We start from the raw sequence: 22,409 nt of genomic DNA on the forward strand, positions 1-22,409 counted from the left end.
GAATATGTGAAAGAGCCATCCCCCGATAAACAAAGTATATGGCAGAATAAGCAACAAGTATACAATGATGCAATAATTAGGAAATCAGAGAATAAGAGATTGTTTCAGAAGCAAATTGTACATGGGGAAGGGGAAAAAGTTGGGAAGATGCTGGCTCATATTGTAAGGTCTGGTTCTTCCCCTTCCATGATCCCCGCTATTAGGACTGTGAGAGGTGTAATTTCTTCTCAGGTAGATGAAATCACCGATACATTCAAGAAATACTAAGAAGGACTGTATAAGTCTCGGGGAGCAGTGGGAGGAGAGGAAATGGATCGTTTTTTTGGAAATATTGAGATGCCTTCTCTTAGAGACTGACAAAGAGGAACTGGAGGCCCCGTTAACATTGGAGGAAATTAAAATAGCAGTAACAGAAATGGCCAATCAGAAATCCCCTGGCCCTGATGGTCTCCCAGACGAGACCTATAAATACTATGGGGAAGTATTACTCCCGGAACTCCTCAAAGTGTTTAACTGGGCAAAGGAAGAGGGGAAATTACCCGTATCAATGACTGAGGCTACGATTATAGTTTTGAATAAAGAAGGGAAAGACCCACTGGAACCCAAGTCTTATAGACCTATCTCCTTGCTTTGCTCAGACGCCAAGATTTTGGGCGAAGATCCTTGCTGCCAGGTAAAGAAAATAATCTTTAAACTGGTTCATCCAGACCAAAAAGGATTCATCCCCCATAGATCAGCTAGCATGAATATTAGGAGGGTTTTTCTGAATCTGTAAATATCAACAGAGTATGTGGGTTCAAGGGCCGTTATGTTGTTAGACGTGGTAAAAGCTTTTGATAGCCTAGAGTGGGAATACCTCTGGCACGTGTTGAAGGAATTCGGTTTTGGCCCCTCATTTATTAGATGGGTTAAAACACTGTATAACATTCCCAGTGCAAAAGTTAGAGCCAATAATGATTATTCCGATGGGTTTCGATTAGAAAGAGGTTCAAGGCAGGGGTGCCCTTTGTCACCCTTGTTTTTTGCTTTGGCAATGGAGCCATTAGCCATTGCAGTAAGGCAAAACAGGGATATGGTAGGGTTCCGGAGAAGGGCTTGAGAAGAGCGGATCACACTATATGCGGACGATGTCCTCATATTCCTCGTGATACGGAGCAATCCCTTAGACAGGTGATAAATATCTTTTCAGAATTTGGAAGACTTTCTGGTCTGTCCATAAATTGGGAGAAATCAGTACTTTTACCAATAGACCCTATTAGGAAGCTTACTCCATTAGGAAATAGCCAAATGGAAATAGTAGAGCTAACAAAATATCTAAGCATATTTATAACAAAAGACCCAAACAAATTTATAAATAATAACCTAGTTCCCTTGTTAACTAAATTCAAAAGTAAGATTGAAATATGGAGAGGTCTCCCACTATCAATTGCTGGGAGATGCAACTTGATTCAAATGCTGTGGATGCCACAGCTATTGTACTTGTTGCATAATTCCCCAATATGGATACACAGGAAATGGTTTAAAAAAATTGATACAATGTTTAGAGATCTTATATGGAAAAGTGGGCAGCCTAGGATAAGTTTACAAACCTTACAACTTTTAACATGAGAGGGGGGATTGGCAGTTCCTTACCCACGGAGCTACTTTTTAGCTGCCCAGCTGCAGCATTTAGGGACGGGTACTGACCTTGAAGGTGATAATAAGGGAGGAATAATGACGGAGGTATTAGAGGCAAACTCCTTCATTTATAGAACTCCTACGGTAAAATTAACAATAAAAGTTTGGAAAACTGTTAAGGCTATGAAGGGAATGGGAGGTATGATTAAGTGTACCCCTCTCTGGAATAATAGGAACCTACGAGAGCTAAAACCAATAGGGAAAATAAAGGCATGGGAAATAAAGAGAATAGATAGATTGGCTCAATTATATAACAGGTGTATTTTAAAAACATTCTCTTCATTAAAGGAGGAATATGATATACCGAACCATTCATATTATAAATATTTACAAATAAGACATGCCCTAAATGCACAGTTTGGGAGACAAGGACCAATTTGGAGTAACTCTCCCATATTCCAAAGAATAGGTAGATCAGGTGGGTCTAGTGGATTTATAGCTGAAATTTACCCACTTATAAGTAGAAGTAGTACTGAGGGCCCGGAAAGATTCAGGAGTAGAAGTAAATGGGAAGAGGACCTGGGTATAGTTTCGGATGAACAATGGAAAAAAATTCTGGAGGGAGGACATCAGGTCTCGGTTTCACCTGCTCAGATGGTCTCAGATTTGATGTTGCTACATAGGACATACTATACTCCTAAAAGGTTGTTTGAGTTTGGGCGGAGGGCGGATGCCAGATGCCCTAGATGTCAGGACACTGGGGACCTGATACATATGATTTGGAAATGCCCAAAACTATTCCGTTATTGGTCTGAGATACTAGATACTATAAATAAGATCTTCGCCTTAGGACTTAAAATGGATCGGAAACTGTGCATTTTGGGAGTAGGGGAGAGTTTAGGTAGAGGAAATGTTAAAACTAAAAGTAGTGCTGAGATGTCTCTTCCAAGCAAGAAAATTACTAGCGCAGAGATGGCAGGCAGAGAAACCCCCCTCAAGGAAGACTGGATTAGAATAGTAACTGAAACAGTGTGGAAGGAAAAAGTAGTATGTGCAAGGAGAAGAAATATGAGAGAGTTTAAAAAAATCTGGAAGCCTTGGCTAGAGGAATTGGGATACCCTATATAAGGTGTGCAAGGAGGAGATGAAGGAGGTGGCTATATGGTTCCAAAGTTAATATGCAAAAGAGAAGATAATAATTAAATGTGAAAATGGTAGGGGGGAGGGTTAAAGTTGTATTTATAGAGGTGGGGGTTAAGAGTAAAAAGGGAAAATTGGACAGAAAATGTTTTATATATTTTTGTTGTAATGTATATGATATAAGGCGTATTTAAGAAATTGGTATTTTGCAACTTGTATATTATGAAGAAATGAATAAAGACTATTTAAATTAAAAAAAAAAAAGAAAAAGCAAACTTGTTTCAGAATTAGGTCTAGATGTAAGTAGAATGTTTTCTTGCACACAACAAAGTAGAGATCACTCTGGAGTGCAACTGGAGCAACCGGAGTTGTCCATCCTCCCCCTTTAATGCCCCTGCTTGCAGCCCTAGTCTGCGTATGCTATGGAGGGGAAATATCTTCTGTACCCTGAAATGAATGGCCAGGGAAAACCGAGGGCTTCTTGGTCAATATGGAGGACTGGCTATGACAACTATGTTCTCCCTTGACAGCCTCAAGAGGAATCTCATTTACGGGACATGTTAGGGAGAAATATATAGGTTAGATTGCAGTCCCAGGGAGAGACCAGAGCATCTGCACCTTGCGCCTTGGGGTACGGAAACAAAATCAGACCAAAGTTTGTGATTACTGTGGGAAACAAGGAGGTCTGTCTGTGGTAGGTCCCACCTGTGGACCAGCTCAGAGAAGACCTGGGACGTAGACCCACTTGTTGTGCTCTGGGAAGGTTGTACTTGTTTGAAAGAAAAATCCGCTGGGAGGTAAACGGCTTCTGAAATTTTGCTGGTGATCTTCCGCCCCAGGCGTTATGGGTTTCACCTCTCCCAATAGCATATTGCTACAAGTTTCATCCTGGAGCTGAATATAGGCAACTGCTGCCCTGTTGCTAAACTGCAAGGAGATTGGTCCTCCTTGACTCTGTGTAGTAAGGCCAAAGTGCTAAAAGGGCTGTTTGAACCCCCAGCGCATTCAAGATTACCCTCCTTGGCTGGGAAGCTCTGTTTTTACCTTGACCGAAAGTCCCTCGCAGTGCATCTTCCCAGCTGTCTTGCAGAATGATTCGTAGCAATTCTCTAGTCTAAAAGGTCCTAATGGACCGGAGACTTCCTCAAGGTCTTTCCATCACCGCGGACCACTACTCATACTGAGTAACACTTATTAACTGTGTTCTATCCTGTTTCCTCCCTTGCACTAAGAATTCTAGATGAAATTTACGCAGGTGCCCATGCACCCCAGGAATCATCTATATGCATGATGATGTTGTGCCCAGATGACTGAGGCACTGAGAAGCCTTTTAAACAAGCGGAAGTATTCGTCCTCAGAAATCTGTTCCTGACTGTCACCACTTCCTCTGATGGAAATAAAACAGAGCAACTAGCAGAGCACCCCCGGGTAGGGATGAGCTTTGAGTTTGTGTCGAAAGTAAGTTCGACTCGAACATGGGCCGTTCGTCGAAATCCGAACATTATGGGCCATTCGTGCCAAATTCGAGTGGTGCATCACGGCCCATAATTCACTGCGGCATTGATGAATCCACATGCCCGGCGGTTGAATGCTAGCTTGGCTAAATTGCTAGCACTTCAACTGCTGCCTTTTCAGTTGGTAGACACTTCCCCCTTCGGCGAGTTTGTGGAATGTGCGGTTCCTCAATGGCAGGTTCCCAAACGCCACTTTTTCTCACGGAAGGCGATTCCGGCTCTCTACCGACATGTGGACGGCAATGTCTTGGCCTCACTGGACAGGGCGGTCAGTGGTAAGGTGCATATCACCGCTGACTCATGGTCCAGCAGGCATGGACAGGGATGTTACCTATTTTTCACCGTGCACTGGGTGACTCTTCTGGAAGCTGGGAAGGATGCAGGACAGGGTGCAGTAATGTTGGAGGTTGTTTCGCCACCACGCCACCAAAATTCTACTAGTGGTGATTCTGCCACACCTCTCTCTCCTCCACCCCCTCCTCTTCTTCTTCTTCCATGGCCTCTTCCTGTGCTTTGTCCTCGGAACCAGCGGTGCTCCGTAGGCGTTCAAGGGGCTACGCAAGTACGCAGGCCAAAAGATGCCATGCGGTGCTTGAGCTGGTGTGCTTGGAGGACAGGATGCACACTGGGGTAGACGTTCTGTCAGTTCTGCAGGGGCAGGTTGAGGTGGTTGACGCCACGCCAACTTAAGGCAGGAATGGTGGTGTGTGACAATGGCACCAACCTCCTCTCCGCCCTCCAACAGGGACAAATGACCCATGTGCCCTGTTTGGCTCACGTCCTTAACTTCGTGGTACAGCGGTTCATGGGCAGGTACCCGGGCTTACAGGATGTCCTGAGGCAGGCCAGGAAAGCTGTGTGCATTTCCGCCGGTCATATAATGCCAGTGCTAGGCTGGCAGACCTCCAAAAGGAATTTAACCTGCCCAAGAAACGCCTAATCTGTGACATGCCCACCAGGTGGAACTCAACGTTGGCCATGCTGCAGCAGCTGCACACGCAGCAGAGGGCAATCAATGAGTACCTGTGCGACTATGGCACCAGGACAGGGTCAGGGGAGCTTGTTTTTTTTTCCCCACGCCAGTGGGCCATGATCAGGGATGCATGCACTGTCCTGTCACCATTTGAGGAGGCCATGAGGATGGTGAGCAGTGACAGTGCATGCATCAGTGACACTGTCCCCTTGTCCACCTGTTGGAGCACACGCTGTGTGGAATAATGGACAGGGCACTTGAGGCAGAACAGAGGCAGGAAGAGGAGGACTTCCTTAGCTCTCAAGGCCCCCTTTATCCAGACAGTGTTCCTGCGTGCCCACCGATCACACAGGAAGAGGAGGAGGAGGAGGAGGATTGTGTCAGTATGGAGGGGGAGCCTGCCACTCAGCATCAGCAGCCGTCTATAAAGGATCATTTACAGTACCAAGAAACACATGGACATGTACGTGGCTGGGAGGAGGTGGCTGCGGATCATGTCGTCCTTAGTGACCCAGAGGACTCCGGACCGAATGCCTCAGCAAACCTACGCTGCATGGCCTCCTTGATCCTGCAAAGCCTGCGGAAGGGTCCTCGTATTCGTGGTATCAAGGAGAAGGAATACTGGCTGGCAACCCTCCTTGATCCACGTTACAAGGGTAAGGTGGCGGACCTTATCTTGCTGTCGCAGAGGGAGCAGAGGATGAAACATCTTCGGGAGGCCTTGCAGAAAGGTCTGTGCAACGCGTTCCCAGAGACTGGGAGGTTACAAACTCCTGTTTCTGGACAACTTGTTGCTGAGGCTGCGGTCAGTCAAAGAAGGAGCAGTGGAGAAGGTGGCCGTCTGACCGATGCGTTCAGACAATTTTTTAGTCCGCAGCCCCAAGGTATGATCGGTTCCAGCAACCATCGCCAGCATCTGTTTTACATCGTGCAGGAATACCTAGGGGCAAGATCTGACTTGGACACCTTTCCCACCAAAAATCCTCTGGGTTACTGGGTCTTGAGGATGGATCACTGGCCAGAGCTTGCACAGTATGCAATTGAGCTACTGGCCTGTCCTGCATCCAGCATTCTTTCGGAATGCACATTCAGTGCTGCTGGAGGCTTTGTAACCGATCACAGGGTGCGTCTGTCCACCGACTCGGTCGATCGACTGACCTTCATAAAAATGAATCAGTCTTGGATCACCACCAGCTACCAAGCACCTGATGCTGATGTAACCGAATAATTTTTTTTGAAATGTCAGATCCCTTCAAAGACTGCCTATGCTGATGCTGAGTGACTATCCTGTTATGCTGAGTAATTATCCTCTTCCTCCTCAATGATCATGCTGATAGCGTGTAAGAACATTTTTGGTTCTGGGCGCCGCCAGTCCCGCCACTAGTGCCTAAAGCCCAATTTTTCAGCCCCTGTTTAACAGGGGAATGTAATTACAATTTTTGATGCAATTCTTTGCAGCAGGGCTAGTTCCTGCGCTTCAACTAGAGTATCTGTGAGGGGTTGCAGTGTTGTGGCACCAGCACCAGTGCCTAAGGCCCAATTTTTCAGCCCCTGTTCAACAGGGACATGTAATTAGAATTCTTGATCTAATATTTCACAGCAGGGCCCGTTTCTGCGCCCACCAAGAGTATCTGTGAGGACTTACACTGTTGTGGCACCAGCACCACCTCCACCAAAGGCCCAATTTTTCTGCCCCTGTTCAACAGGGGCATGTAATTACAATTCTTGATCTAATATTTCACAGCAGGGCCCTGTGAGGGCTTACAGTGTTGTGGCCACAACAACACCTAAGGCCCAAATTTCTGCTGAGTATATAGGGCAGGCCCCTACTTTCAAACATCCAACTTACAAACGTCTCCTACTTGCAAACGGAAGGTGACAACAGGAAGTGAGATGAAATCTACCCATAGGAAGGGAAATTCTCTCCTGTAAGAGTTAATATGGGAAAAACTTTTCTCCTTTACACTGATGCTTTATCACCAATCCTTGTTTCACAAAAAACCCAAAATTTTCAAAAAACATTTGTCATTGGGACAAAAAGTGAGGTGAAATCTTCTGAAAAGGAGCACAGACAGCAAAACAAATGTCACAGGGGTGATAACCCTTCCCTATATTTTCCAAAAAGCTTAAAATAGATTTTTTTTGCTGGAGCTAAACACGTTAAAAATGTACCAGTTCAAAATTACAAACAGATTCTACTTAACAACAAACCTACAGTCCCTGTCTTGTTTGCACCGCCTGTATACTGCTGTTCAGAGTATATAGGGCCTGGTGGCCCCACACCTTTCCTTTTTTAATTTGGGTGTGGGGTTCCCCTTAATATCCATACAAGACCCAAAGGGCCTGGTAATGGACTGGGGGGTACCCATGCCATTTGTCTCACTGATTTTCATCCATATTGCCAGGACCCGACATTACATTAAAGCCGCAAGCAGTTTTAAATGACTTTTTTTCCTTTAAAAATGACATTTTGTGCAGGGACTGTTCTAAACACGAGAAACACGTGCCACTTTACAGGCATACTATAGACACCGCCCAGGTACGATATTTAAAGGAATATTTCACTTTTTTTTTTTTTTACTTTAAACATCATTAAAATCACTGCTCCCGAAGAAACGACCGTTTTTAAAAGTTTTTTTTTTGCATTCATACATGTCCCCTGGGGCAGGACCCGGGTCCCCAAACCCTTTTTAGGAAAATACCATGAAAATTAGCCTTTAAAATGAGAACTTTTGATTTTGAACATTCGAGTCCCATAGACGTCAATGGGGTTCTAACGTTCGTGCGAATTTTCGGTCCATTCGCAGGTTCTGGTGAGAACCGAACCGGGAGGTGTTCGGCTCATCCCTATTGGTGTGCATGGGCACTCTTGACAAACTACCTTGGAGCAGTGGCGGCCGGTGGTATATTTTTTTTGGAGCGGGGGGCGCCACACAGTACACCCCTCTCCGCGCCCCCGGTTGGGTCACCCACATTCCCAACATTTACCCTGGCAGAGCTTCCTTTCCGGCGATTGGCGGCCGGTTTCCCCTGCGTCTCCTCCTCGGCATCACATCGGTGTCCTCGCTGTGCTTCTTCTCCTCGGCGTCTCCTTCTTCCTCCTCCCTCGGCCAATAGGGTAGCTTCTCCTTTCGGACAATCGGGAAACGAATCTCAGGACCTGCCTACTGATTGGCTGGAAGGCAAAATCAATGTGACAATAGCGAATATGTATTCGCTATTGTCACACAACTGTGTGGGCTTCGGGCACAGTGCTCTCCCCGAGCTCAGGGCCATCTTAATAACATCATGGGCCCCTGGGCAAAGTAATGCACTGTGGCCCCTACAAGCCTTCCCCAATTTACGCACCTACTCAAGAATCAAAGTATAAATAGTTGATAGACACCAATAGATGGTCACCAATACAGTGATTAGTGCTAAAAACATGCACTGTCACTGTACTAATGATACCTGTTAACTGTATGTGGTTAACTGTGTGTCTAGGGAGTGCTTGCTAACTGTGTGCCTAGCCTGTGCTTGGTTACTGTGTGGGAAGTGCTTTTTCTAGGGGAAGACATTCAATACAAAGTTAGGGATGTATCGTAACACGGAGTGGCACCGTGGATACACCAAATATACCTGTGCCGCGTCCTACAATTACGTAATTACTGTGAGACTCAGGGTTTAGTTTACCTAATGACATGCAATTGCCAAGTTTTCTACGTTGGAAAGACTATCAGGCAATTTCGTTCCCGTATTAAGGACCACATATACTACTCTGGGGGGGGCAAAATGATTACATCAGTGAGCAAGCACCTGGATCTTTATCATAGGTTCGACACCTCGGTGGTCTCCTTTATAACCCTTGCGGTCATCCCCAGGAGCCCCCGAGGTGGCGACTGGGACAAACAAATCTTGAGACAAGAAACATTCTGGATAGAACGCCTGAATGCGACCCGGGCTCCGGGTATCAATGAAGCTCAGTCCTACAAACCTTTCCTCTGATTAAACACTCTGACATATAGGCCTGCATTACAGTTAGCCTCTGCAGGATTGATTGGTTCTGTTAGCAACAGTTTGACCCTTTCCCTGTTTTGTTTTCCCTCCCTCCCTCCCTTTCCCCTTTTTCCCTCCCCCCACATTATTCCCCTTCCCCCTCCCTCTTCAGATGAATAGATTTTATCTATATATCCCTCATACATGCCTCTCCTATATATTGTTGCTGTCTAGGTCCACATCCCTCTAATCAAATACATATATATTTATCAAACACCCATATACAGATAGACAAAATTAGGTGCATTCTATAGTTTGAGCCCTGAGTAAACACTTTCCATATGAAGATTATGGAATTTGAGGAGGTGTTATAGATAAACAAGGTCTAAAAATTATGTATGTTGAAAATTTATTCTGTATATCATAAGATTCCTTGGTCATTGCGTTGTTCAGACATTGTGAGTGATGTGGGCGCCACCTAGTGGTGGGTTCTTGGCTTCCATGCGGCCGCCCAGCGCCACAACAGTACAGCTGATGTGGCGCTTACATCAGCTGGATAGATATCACTGGCCGGCTGGTGTAGTTTGAGGGGGTGTGCGCTGCATTCCACGCTGGATGCGCTGTCTTTGTTGACGGCGCTCTTGACTGGACGGCGCGCATGCGCACCTCGAACGCTCGGCCGGTCCGGATGACGTCACGTCGGCGTAGCCGATTGGTTGACTACGGACGGGACGTGCACACAAATAGGACGCTGTCCTATCATGGTGTGTATCTCGCTCCAGTGTCAGGAAGCCAGCAGACGTTGGAAGTCTCTATCCCCACTAGATCCAGGTACTTTTATTGCTATTCAGATGCTAGACACTAGATACTTGCCACCAGCATATGGATCTATGGTGGGCTCAGCTATTTCATAGCTGACCCTTTCCCCTGTTCTTTCTTTTATTCCAGGTGTATGTTATATCTACCTAGTATTCATTGAGACATTGTGCCTGTTGGCACCTATGCTACATATGACTACTTGAGATGCTTTGGGGGACCATACACATAGAGAACTGAGTGGCAATTTTAAATTTCCTCAAAATCAATATTGGTGAGTGTTTTGCACTCTTTATATATACAAATTATTACTATTTATTTACTATTCTTTAAGTCAGTTGCTTTCTTTTTTTAGGATTAGGCCTGTTTAGATGACTCTACCAATTTAAATCTACCTCGACGTGCATGGTTATACCATACCGCCGGTTTTCCAGTCCTCCCTGACCTGTGGGCGACTTTTTTAGGTTTTTAGATACGCTTAATATGTGAGTATTTTTTATGTATACAACATTCTCTTGGTTCCCACCTCCTCTCTTCCATCTTTCCCTTTTCCTCTTTTCCTTTTTTTCTCTTTATCCTTTCCCCCTCCCCCCCCCCTTCCCTCCCCTCTCTTCTTCTATCCTTCTTTTCCCTTGTTTTCCCCATCTTTTTTTCTTTTTTCCCCCTTCTCCCCTTCCCCTCCCCCGTTTCCTTTTCCCCCCTCCTTTTTCCCCTCTTTCCCTTTCCCTCTTTCCTCCCCCTTCCCCTTTCCTGTTTCCCCCCCCCTCCCCCCTTTTTCCTGACATTCCTCCCCTCCCCTCCCCTCTCTCATCTTTCCTTTTCTCCATTTCATACCTTTTTTTTTTTTTTTTTTTTTTTTTTTCCTGTTCTGTCTTTTTTGTTTTTCCTTCTCCTTTCCCTTTCTGTCTTGGGATATCGGGGATCTGAGAATATATAGAATGACAACACATTCTATGAAGTCTTTACATTTTGTCACATCTCTCAATCATCTTTCAAGACTATGTTGTGCACGCCCCCATGGTAGCCTTTCATCACCTTTTGGGTTTGCGCACCCTTCACGGCAATGTCTGAATGAGCATGAGTTTTTCTGAGACTAAAAATATGCGGTGTCATCACAGATACCGTTTTTGTCTATACATATTGATATATTAATCATGTATCTGTTATGTTATATATTTCTGATAGCCACAATATATACTGTCTGGCTCTTGAAGAAGCGTGAAGACACGCGAAACATGTCGAGCATCGAATATCCATATGACATGAATTAATTGACTGCGGATTTGCTATTCTGCCATCCTCTCGGACTGACTGTTACCTGGGATGTTGATCCAGATGTCCGAAGAGATACATACTTAGATGGTGTTGTATAGCTATCGCCCTCCAACATATATATATATATATATATATATATATATATATATATATATATATATATATATATATATATACACACACACACACACACACACACACACACACACACACACACACACGTATTGTGGTTTTTAATCAATTTTGTTGTTATGTATTTTTCTAATAAAACCAATTTTTTATAGAATGTTTATGTAGTTGTGCCTAAAAAGTCCAAAAGTCCCCCCTGCTTGTTTTTTGAATAGGGGAAGACATTGATACATGTTCCTATTTTGCGGGAACACAGGATCAATACCTTCCCTACTGACAGAACGACAGTCTGCCTTTTTCACACAGGCAGACTGCTGTTCTGCTAGTGTCCCGAGCGATCGCAGGTGCAGGTGGACATCAAGTCTGCCAGACCTGCAGATTGGCTCCCGCTGTATCCAATCACAGTGGGAGTGGATTGAGAGCGGCGTGTGTGCTGCACTTTCAGACCTGGAAGTGCAGGATCGTGTACTAGGTACGTGATGCTGCACAGGAGAGCCGCTCTGTCACTATATATATATATATATATATATATATATATATATATATATATATATATATATATATATATATATATATATATATATATATATATATATATATATATATATATATATATATATATATATATATATATATATATATATATATATATATATATATATATATATATATATATATATATATAGTATACGGTTGGCAAGTGGTTAAAAAAGAAAGCACAGCATGTTGTAATGCAGCAGCTTGAGTGAATTGCTGACAAGGCAGTAGCTGGGGGTGTACCCATGCTGCAGCCACGATGCTTTGATTTGTGACTGCGGCAAGAATTATATTACCAATTGCATTTGGCGGGCACTGCTGCTTACCAAATGCAACAACAATAAATAAGAGTCTGTGCTGCAACTTACTCACAACCATGCCATGCACATAGTTGTAGTGAGGGTGATGCAGCTTTTAGGGGGTTAAAATAGGTGAGGAGGAGGCAACATATTACCTCCGTACTGCCCATTTAATACCTCTGAAAAGCAATCCATGTGCAGCAGTTTTTTACAGTAAGAGACTAATGCCCCGTACACACGGTCGGACTTTGTTCGGACATTCCGACAACAAAATCCTAGGATTTTTTCCGACGGATGTTGGCTCAAACTTGTTTTGCCTACACACGGTCGCACAAAGTTGTCGGAATTTCCGATCGCCAACCACGCGGTCACGTACACCACGTACGACGAGACTAGAAAAGGCCGGTTCAGAACCAAGCGCGGCACCCTTTGGGCTCCTTTTGCTAATCTCGTGTTAGTAAAAGTTTGGTGAGAGACGATTCGCGCTTTTTCAGACTCGTGGCTTTCAGATCGTTTTCTGCCGTTCAGTTTGTGCTTGTGGGTTTGTATCTGCTCTTCAGTGCGTGCAGTCAGTTCGTATCGGAGTTTTCTGTGCGATCTTGCCCGCTCGTTGCTGTTTTTCAGGTCGCTCTTCACAGGCCTTGCTGTTCTTCAGTGCGTTCTGTTACTTCGTTCTGAGCAGCCGACCGTTTTCTAGCCATGTTTCGTATGCGTACTCCTCGTAGAGTTCGTGCTGTGCGGGGGCTTGGTGTTGGGGTCCTGACCTTGACACAAGTCCAGTCCATGAACAGGGTGGGGAGGAGTTCATGGACCAAGAATTGGTTGCTTCAGCGTGACCAGTTCTGTCATATGCCTTTGCTCCGTGAGATCCGTGAGAATAATCCTGGTGATTTCAGGAACTTTCTCCGGATGACGGACCCCGTATTTCACCGTTTGTTGGCTTCGCCGACCCCCTATATCAGCAGGCAGGATACCTGCATGAGGCAAGCCATCACTCCGGAGCAGAGGTTGGTCGCTACCCTGCGGTATTTGGCCACAGGGAGAAGCCTGCAGGACCTCAAGTTCTCGACAGGCATCTCCCCCCAGGCTCTTCTTTGTGGACATTTACTGCTTGTGTTTGTTTTAGCTGACCCTGACAGAAATGTGTGGAGTGCAGAAAATGTCGTGATTGTGTAACCTTACAAAGCACTGTTGGCTGTTATTTACTAAATGCAAAGACACTTTTCACTACAAGTGCACTTGCAACTGCACTGAAACTGCACTTGTAGTGCAAAGTGGATTTGCCCTTAGGAAATAACCCCCATTTTCTCATAAAACAACAATTACATCACCCCAAAAGTGTTGTAGCATTGAGACAATAATCCACACATTCTTGATGAGCAATCTTTTTAATACCTGCACAATCACATGTGCATTTACCAAAGGTTTTGCTGACAAACCAACATGTTTGTTGTATAACAATTTTTGTGGTGTCATTATCCAAAATCAAAATGTGCATTTTATAGAAAACAGGCCTGTGTAAAACCAACAAGAAAGACACAAATCTTGATCTTACAAAGTTCACATTTGGAAGGCAATATCAGACATGAGTATTTAGGAACTGTGTTTGATATTGCGTTCAGATGGGGGAAATCACCCTTGGAAAAGCCAAATTTGGAAGATGCACACAAATTTCACAATGTCAACATGTGCTATCTGCCATCACGGGGGATCAAGGGACGTGTTTTGGGGGAGAAAGCCCTTCCTCACCGCTACTTTATTATTGAGGAAGGGGTTGCACCCCCAAAACGCGTCCATTGATCTCCCGTGATGGCAGATAGCACATGTTGGCACACTGTGTGCATCCACCAAATTTGGCTTTGGGAAAAATCACAAAAACATTTCGCACATTGTAGCACACAAAAGAAGAAAGTGATTTTGAGGGGCTTAAAACTCGCCCCAAAACATCAATGATGTTTTTATATTTTGGAATAACATCATTGATGTTTTGCTTGATGATTTCCAATTGTAAATTACACCCCATGATCTCCCCGATCAGGATCTGGGCACTTTCTGATGTGAAAGGATCTTCATCCACAACCTCACGATCACCTAAAAAGAGAGGAAGCCCAAAATAAATTAGGTCTAAAAAAAATGCCGCCATCCATCTCTTATCGGAGCCTGTGGTCGCAGACACTCACCTGTTGTGGTGACTAGTTCCACCACGTCTTCTTCCTCCTGCTCATCTTGTGTTGGGGGTATTTCCCCTTCTTCCAGAGGGGGGGGGGCTCTGGTCTCCTCGGATGAGGGGTGTCCTCCGAGTCTTTTCTCCCCTATGTAAAACAAAAATGGTATAATTAGCACACAGATATTTGATGGCAGAACTATAAAGATGAAACATTGCTTGGAAGTGGGGTACAATTGTCTATTTTAGCCGAGTTCCAAGATGTATATTTTTTATTGCCCTTTGTCAAGCTTCAATACTTTACCTGTTTGGTACAAGCTTCACAGATGTATCCCCCTATAGTATACACTGGAGCACCTGTGTGGCCCCCCTAATAAAAAGGGTGTTCTGGGGTCCCACACTAGTGCTCCAGTGTCCAGATGTGAAAACAGCTGCTCAGTGTCCTCTCCTTACGCAGAATCTAGTTTGCATTTCATTCTAGTAACAAAGCCATCTACACAACCCAATTCTTTGAAGACAAGTATAGGGCCTCAAAATGGTGGCCAAATGCATATGGCCTAAACAATGGTATTTTATAGTCCGAAAAAAAAATGTGTGATCCGAACGAATAATGTGCCCATGAACATGAAAGTTGCCATTTTAAACTGTACAACAGTTCCTAAAAGCACATGGAGCAGCACGAACGTAATAAACACAAGAACAATAGGAACACAGCACAACTACTTACTTTTTTGCAGCACTCTCCGGATCTTTCTGTACTGCTCATGTTCTCGTAATTTCAGGTCCGACCACCGCTTCCTGAGCTGATCTTTCGATCGGCATACCCCGAATTTCCGGTGCAGACTCCTGACTACTTTCGCCATGATCTTGGCCTTTCGGACATTGTGGTTGGGGTAAGGCCCATACTTTCCATCATAGTCGGCCTTCTTCAGGATGTCCACCATTTCCAACATCTCCCCAAAGGACATATTTGAGTCCTTTAATCTCCTTCTGGATTGGGATGTTTCAGGCTCCGGCCTTCCCTCCTCCTCCTCCTCCTCCTCCTCGTTGCTGTAATTAGCACGATCCTGCTGTCTATCTGCCATGTGCTCTTCCTCCACTGCGCCGAATGAAAAGGGGCGGGGAATAGAATAGAAAGAACGTCAGGGGCGGGCGGAGTTATACGCATGCGCAGTGTGTATAAATCGTAACGCGTGCGTCTTACGTACGATCTGTGAGCGGAGGAAGGAGCATCGGAGACGCCGATCGTGCTAACGAAGGTAGGATCTAAACTTGGGCCTATACTGCTTCGAAATTGAAGCCTATATTGTAACAAGATTAGGGGAGTTTGGCCTGACATTAGGGTTTGTCTTGTGTTGTGTCTTGCAGAGAAAATGGATGGGTTCAACGACCACAATTTCCTGCCCCTGTTTATTGACAAGTACAGAGAGCTGCCCTGTCTGTGGCAAGTGAGACACCCCCACTATAATCACAAACAGAAGAGGCAGGCAGCGCTGGAGAAACTGCTGGAGTTGGTGAAGCCGGTGGTCCCCACAGCAACCATCCCTTATTTAAAAGCTAAAATTGGTGGCCTGAGGAGCACTTATCTTAGGGAGCACAAGAAGGTCACAGATTCCCAGAGGTCCGGAGCTGCAGCAGATGACGTTTATGTCCCCAGGTTGTGGTACTATGAGAGACTGCGATTTCTGCCAGACCACACTGAAGTCAGGGAATCCCTCTCCACTCTTCCTTCCACTCTTCCTTCCATACCAGCTGAGGCTTCCGATGTCCAACCTGGGGCTTCCAGCCAGGAAGAAGTGGAGGAGCCCAGCTGGAGCCAGGTATAGCATTGTTCTACTGATTTCTGGGCAATAAATAAATGATGTTTACTAGATGTTATTATTGATCACTAATTGCTGCTTGAAAGTGTTTTACATATCAATAGACAGTAGTGGGCACCCAAAATTGGGACAAGAATGCAAAATGCTGGGCTCAGAAGGATAGTCTGTTATATTTGTTAACATTCAATTTGCAGCAGTCAGGAGGTGAAAATTGTGTGTGATTGATGAAACCAATACTAAAACTATGTCCCTTTTTCATACACAGGAAGACCTCAGCCAGGAGGAGGTTGTGGAATGTGGCAGTCAGGAGGAGGCGGGGATTATTAGTGTCAGCCAGGAGGAGGCGGGGATTAGTGTCAGCCAGGAGGAGGCGGGGCTAAGTGTCAGCCAAGAGAAGCCTGGGACAAGTCGCAGCCTGACTGAGTCTCAGGTTCCTCCCCTCCGCCTTCCATACAAAAGGGCCAGGAAGGCCACTCCCAGTCCTGTGCAGGATTCAGCATACAGGCTGATCCAGGAGGCTTCGGCGTCCCTCAGAGCCTTCCCCAGTCCTGAAGAGGCCTTTGCCTGCATGGCTGCCACCAAATTGCAGAGCATGCAGGAGGGCCAACGCAAGATCTCTGAGGACCTGATTTATAAAGTCCTTCGTAAGGGGGAGAGTGGGGAACTGACACACAAGATGGATGTCATTGAGATCGACGATCCTCCTCCTCCTCCTGCTGCCACAACTCCACCACCACAGCCAAAGGCTGGAAGGAAGCGTGGAAGGAAGACCAAAGAGTGATTGCCCTGGGTTCAGTCTGGTCTGACAGAAGATGCAGTCTCTCGTATGACCACAGCCTGGGGACACAGATGTCATCTGCTGCTTTCCGGATCTCTGGGACTTCTGGACCAGACTGCCCTCCCTTAGATATGGACTCCTCAGGCCAACAATTTTTCTTTTAAATAATTGATGTCTGCCCTGGGGGTCCAAGGGTTCACCCACTTCTGCAGTTTCTCCAGCGTTGCCTCCCTCTTTGTTTATAGTTGTGACCCCTTAATAAAATATTTTTAGGTAAATTCTACTCTCCTGTGTGTGTTTTCATCCAAAAAGGACAGTTTGTTGGTGACGATTCAGGTACATTTCTAAAGTACAATGTGAAATTAACAAGGGACAACAACACCAAACAATCTCCTACAGATTAAATAGAACAACATATCAATGGTGTTGTGGGAACTTGTCACAAAAAACACACAAACATTTTCGGGAGTACAAATCAAAATCACAAAAAAAAAAAAAAAAAAAAAAAAGAGAAACACAAAAAAAGATTCTACATTAAAGTCAAAAAAAAAAAAAAATATGTTGTCAGATGTGAGAAATCAAAATATATTGAGGGAATCCCGATAAATAGTAACGAAAGAAGTTTGTGAGAAGTGTGTGTGAATATGAGCATCAAAACGACTTAATTCTTGTCACATTATAAAGAAGAAGAGAGTGCGCTGTATTAAACCATTTTTAACATTGCAGCGTGACGAAAGTGCTGTATCCATTACGAACGCTAAGTTTACCAGAACGAGCTGTCCCGTGTCGGAATTTCTTCTGAGCATGCGTGGCACTTTGTGCGTCGGAACAGGCCACACACGGTCGGAATTGACGCGATTGGATTTTGTTGTCGGAAAATTTTATCTCCTGCTCTCCAACTTTGTGTGTCGGAAAATCCGATGGAAAATGTCCGATGGCGCCCACACACAGTCGGAATTTCCAACAACACGCTCCGATCGGACATCGGAAAATCCGACCGTGTGTACGGGGCATAAGGCTGCTTTCACACGGAGGCGTTGGCAGTAAAAATTTTAGCCGCACTTTACCGTAGTTTTAGTGGTGCTATTCGGCCGCTAGCGGGGCGTTTTTAACCACCACTAGTGGCCGAAAAAGGGTTAAAACCACCCGCAAAGCACCACTGCAGCGGCGGTGCTGCCCATTGATTTCAACACCACTCCTACAGTGCTGCAAAGATGCGGCTTGCAGGACTTTTTTTTTACCGTCCTGCAAGCGCACCGCTCCAGTGTGAAAGCACTCGGGCTTTCACACTAGAGTGAGAGGCTCTTTACAGGCGCTATTTTTAGCGCTATAGTGTGAAAGCAGCCTAAGTGCCGATTCACACTTTTGCGCTGCGAATTCGCAACAAATTCTGTGCAGATTCCACACCACATCCAAAATCACACCCCGTTCATGTGAACCGCTGCAGGTGTGTATGTTAAGGTAATGACCCTGAAATTGGTTCTCAAAACGCAGTGTGATTTGCAGAATTGATTCAGGGGCGGCCAAAAAAAAAAAAAACGGGTCCTGCACCACTTTGGTGCAGATTTGATGTGATTTGAGCCATACAGAATGAATGGCTCAATTCGCACTGCTGAAGAATCGCAAGTGATTTGAACAGGAATGCAGTGCGATTCCTGTTTAAACTCACATGCAGTTCCTGCACCGCACAGTGTGACCCAGCTCAGAAGAGCAGAGAAGGACATTTGTTATGTTGAGGGGGGGGTCTGGACAGCGGACTTAGCAATTTTCCAGCCTCTTCTAGTCTCCTCCAATTGCAGTTTTCATGCTGCAGCTGCAAACACACCTGTCTAGAACCGTGCTGTATGTGTCCACATCGGGGGGGTGGGGCTGCTAGCCTAGCTGGGCACAGCAGGGAATCAGGGATTGGTTAGATTACAGGGGTCTTCAGCACCCTGAGGTCCTGTGCGATATATAGAGTGACAGTTGCAGGATCTGCAGTCAGCTACAAGGCAGCACACTTCACTAGGAGGTCCCAACATGCTGTCTGGGGACCGTAGAGGTGGAGCTGGATAGGATAGGAGAGACACTTGTCTCTCCTGACAGCCAGCCCATCCCCACAGGCAGAAGCAGCCGCCCGACCAACTCCCGAACCAGGCAGCCCCAGCGCACCGCTGATCGTTGTCACACACTTTACAGTGCAGAGACCACACACTAAAGTCCTTCCACACCTCAGCTCTGCCGCAGCCAACCGATCCTGGAAAGTTGTGACAGAAGTTGAACCGGGTCCTCTGGGCAGTGCCCAGTGGTGCCCGCTCAGTAAGTCAGCCCTGCCCGAGCCCACCCTTTTTTGAAGCCTTTTAGAGCCTTTGGGGGCCAGGACGCATGGATGTTTGGGGGGGTGGGGGGTGCCCCCTGTGGACAGGCCACCACTGCCTTGGAGGCCCCACAGTGTGTACTTTGTTTTTTAATATGTGTATTTTTATTGTATTTGTAAGTTACATTTGTGTTTCCAAACATTGTAAAAATCCAACTTCCATATCAAGCAGGTTCCATACTTAATGCTTTAACATAGCAACTCAAAGAATGTGGAGTCCATTCATATCATAAATGCTCTTTTTCTTGTATATCCAAGTGTACAACTTACTACTTACATTACAGCATACACTCTCTGGAGCCAAATGTGTGATTGGACTCCACATCCTTTGAATTGCTATATACAGTTGTTTTAAAAAGTATTTGCCCCCTTCCTGATTTTTTATTTTTTTTGCATATTTATCACACTTAAATGATTCAGATCAAACAAAACTTTTAATATTACACAAAGATAACCCGAGTAAATCCAAGATGCAGTTTTTAAAATTATTTCATTTATTAAGAGAAAAAAGCTGTTCAAACATGCCTGGCCCTATGTGAAAAAGTAATTGCCCCCTCCCATGCTGAATCATGAATGAACTGTGATTAACCACATTTTTTTGGAAAGCTGAGTTAAATTTCACTTGCCACATCCAGGCCTGATTAGTGCCAGACCTGTTGCATCAAGAAATCACATAAATAGAAGCTGTCTGACAAAGTAAAGCACGCTAACAGATCACAAAAAGCCACACATCATGCCACAATCTAAAAAAAATTAGGAACAGATTACAAAGTAATATAATGTATCAGTATAGAAAGGGTTTCAAAGCCATTTCTAAGGCTTTGGAACTCCAGTGAACCGGGGGAGAGCCAATATCCACAAATGGAGATACTGTAACTTGGAACAGCGGTGAACTTTCCAAGGAGTGGCCGGCCTACAAAAATTACTCCAAGAGAATGACGACTCATCCAGGAGGTCAAAAAAGAACCCAGAACAACATCTAAAAGAACTGCAGGCCTCACTTCCCTTAGGTAAGATCAGTGTTCATAATTAGAGATGGGCCGAACACCCCCCTGTTCGGTTTGCATCCAGAACATGCAAACAGGCAAAACATTTGTTCGAACACGCAAACAAGTCTACGGGACACAAACATGAAAAATCAAAAGTGCTAATTTTAAAGGTTAATATGCATTGTTATTGTCTAGTACTTTTAAATGACTTTGATACATGTCCCGTGGGGCAGGACCCGGGTCCCCAAACACTTTTTATGACAATAACGTGCATATTAACCTTTAAAATTAGCACTTTAGATTTTCGAATTTGCCGCGAACACCCCAAATTGTTCGCTATTCGGCGAACAGCCAATGTTCGAGTCAAACTCATGTTGGACTCGAACAGATAGCCCATCCCTATTCATGATTCAACAATAAGAAAGAGACTGGGCAAAAATGGCATCCATGGGAGAGTTCCAAGGCCAAAACCACTGCTGACCAAAAAGGCTCATCTCACATTTACCAAAAAACAACTTGATTACTCCCAAGACTTTTAGGCAAATATTCTGTTGACGGATGAGACAAAAATGTTACTTTTTGGAAGGTGTGTGTCCCGTTACATCTGGCATAAAACGAATACAGCATTTTATAACAAGAACATCATACCAACAGTCAGACATGGTGGTGGTAGCGTGATGGTCTGGGGCTGCTTTGCAGCTTCAGGATCTGGACGACTTACCATAATTGAGGGAACCATGAATTCTGAGCTCTACCAGAAAATCCTAAAGAAGAATGTCCGGCCATCAGTTTGTTACCTCAAGCTCAAGTGCACTTGGGTTATGTAGCAGGACAATGATCCGAAACACAACAGCAAGTCCACCTCCAAATGGTTCAAACAAAGTAAAATATAGTAGGTGGAGAAAAAAGTCCGGACAGCCGCACACCAGGAGAATAGAATCCAACGAGATTTCTTTATTATAAAATCAGGAACAAATCATGTACAAAGCACCATGGACAGGCAGTCAGCTAACACGTTTCACGCTCTTGCGGAGCGCTTACTCATAGCTAACAATAATGAAAAATAAAACCACATATATACCATCTATCATGAATCATATGACCAAGTGATAAATCCAAAATGCAGAACAGCTGAGATCCCATTGTGAAGGGTGTGAACATTGGTCAGTGATTAATGAGCACAGGGGTGAAAATCCCTGTGAGTGCAGAGTGTAAATGTGTAAGCAACGGAAAAAATGTAGGAAAAAAGAACCAATTATATAAAATGCTATATAAGCATTTAAATGTAAAGCACGTAAACTACATATAAAGAACGATAAAAAGTGAAGGAGGGGACGATATTTGGACTAATGTGAGAAATAAATAATAAAGAGTGAAGTAAAAAAGTTGAAAAATCTCAATGAGTTGTGAATGCTGGTGTAAAAATAAAGATGAAAGTAAATTATTCCAGAAAAGAAAAAAGGATCGGTGCATGTGAAGTGTATTTGGGGAGTGAAGGAAAAAGAAAAATGTGGGGTTTTTGTGTGTGTAAACAATATCACGATAATGTGGTACTTATGCTGTGTATGGGTATTGTAAAACCAAAAAGAAATTTAAAAAAATTATTATATATATATATAATGTATGACAATGATTATCTAATAGTAAAGAGATGATGTTATATTGTGGGGGGTGGAAATCCCATAAGGAATGTATGCTTAGTGTGTCAAATACCACAAATATGTATGTATTCCATGTGAGTGAACTCTATGACCAAGATGTATGTGGATATAATAAACATATATTTTAATTCTATTTATAAAATACATGGTCACATTGAAAAAAGGGGAGGGGGAAAAAACATATACATGCACACTTCCTCTGTTCCCAATAAAAACAATACTAATATATCAAAATTGAGTACATTTGTGTCCACATGTAAATTATTCTAGTGCATAATATCAATTTTCTGTAATTTGTGAAAATGAGGCACCTTTCCTAAAAAAAAATGAAAAAGGAAGGGGAAACCTTCATCAATTGACATGTGA

General features: G+C 44.4%; 2 protein-coding genes across 4 annotated transcripts in view; both read left to right on the forward strand.

Moving 5' to 3' along the window:
- Positions 1–9,909: 9,909 nt before the first annotated feature.
- LOC141107591 (complement factor B-like) overlaps positions 9,910–22,409 on the forward strand; it is a 216,902-nt gene continuing 204,402 nt past the window's right edge. Inside the window, exons 1-3 of one of the 3 annotated variants that reach the window (XM_073598440.1) lie at positions 9,921–10,050; positions 10,168–10,309; positions 10,391–10,520. Coding sequence is in view for 1 of the 3 variants with exons in the window: in XM_073598436.1 (XP_073454537.1) it covers positions 9,981–10,050 (70 nt within the window). In the remaining 2 variants the exon portion in view is untranslated. Of the gene's footprint in view, positions 10,051–10,167; positions 10,310–10,390; positions 10,521–22,409 lie in introns of all 3 variants that reach the window. The other 2 variants (XM_073598436.1, XM_073598442.1) reach the window with 2 other exon arrangements.
- Positions 12,143–21,870, forward strand: LOC141107595 (uncharacterized). The gene is made up of 2 exons (XM_073598446.1): positions 12,143–16,259; positions 16,525–21,870. The coding sequence occupies exons 1-2, from the start codon at positions 15,813–15,815 to the stop codon at positions 17,038–17,040; spliced, it is 963 nt and encodes a 320-aa protein (XP_073454547.1). The 5' UTR covers positions 12,143–15,812; the 3' UTR covers positions 17,041–21,870.

Source organism: Aquarana catesbeiana, linkage group LG09 (assembly GCF_042186555.1).
Source record: "Aquarana catesbeiana isolate 2022-GZ linkage group LG09, ASM4218655v1, whole genome shotgun sequence".
Taxonomy (NCBI): domain Eukaryota; kingdom Metazoa; phylum Chordata; class Amphibia; order Anura; family Ranidae; genus Aquarana; species Aquarana catesbeiana.

What these genes read in the sequence shown, in the direction of transcription:
- LOC141107595 (XM_073598446.1), top strand. Translation starts at nt 15,813, where the DNA reads ATGGATGGGTTCAACGACCACAATTTCCTGCCCCTGTTTATTGACAAG. An exon ending in AGGAGCCCAGCTGGAGCCAG is followed by an intron (nt 16,260 to 16,524) that starts GTATAGCATTGT and finishes TTTCATACACAG; the next exon opens with GAAGACCTCAGCCAGGAGGA.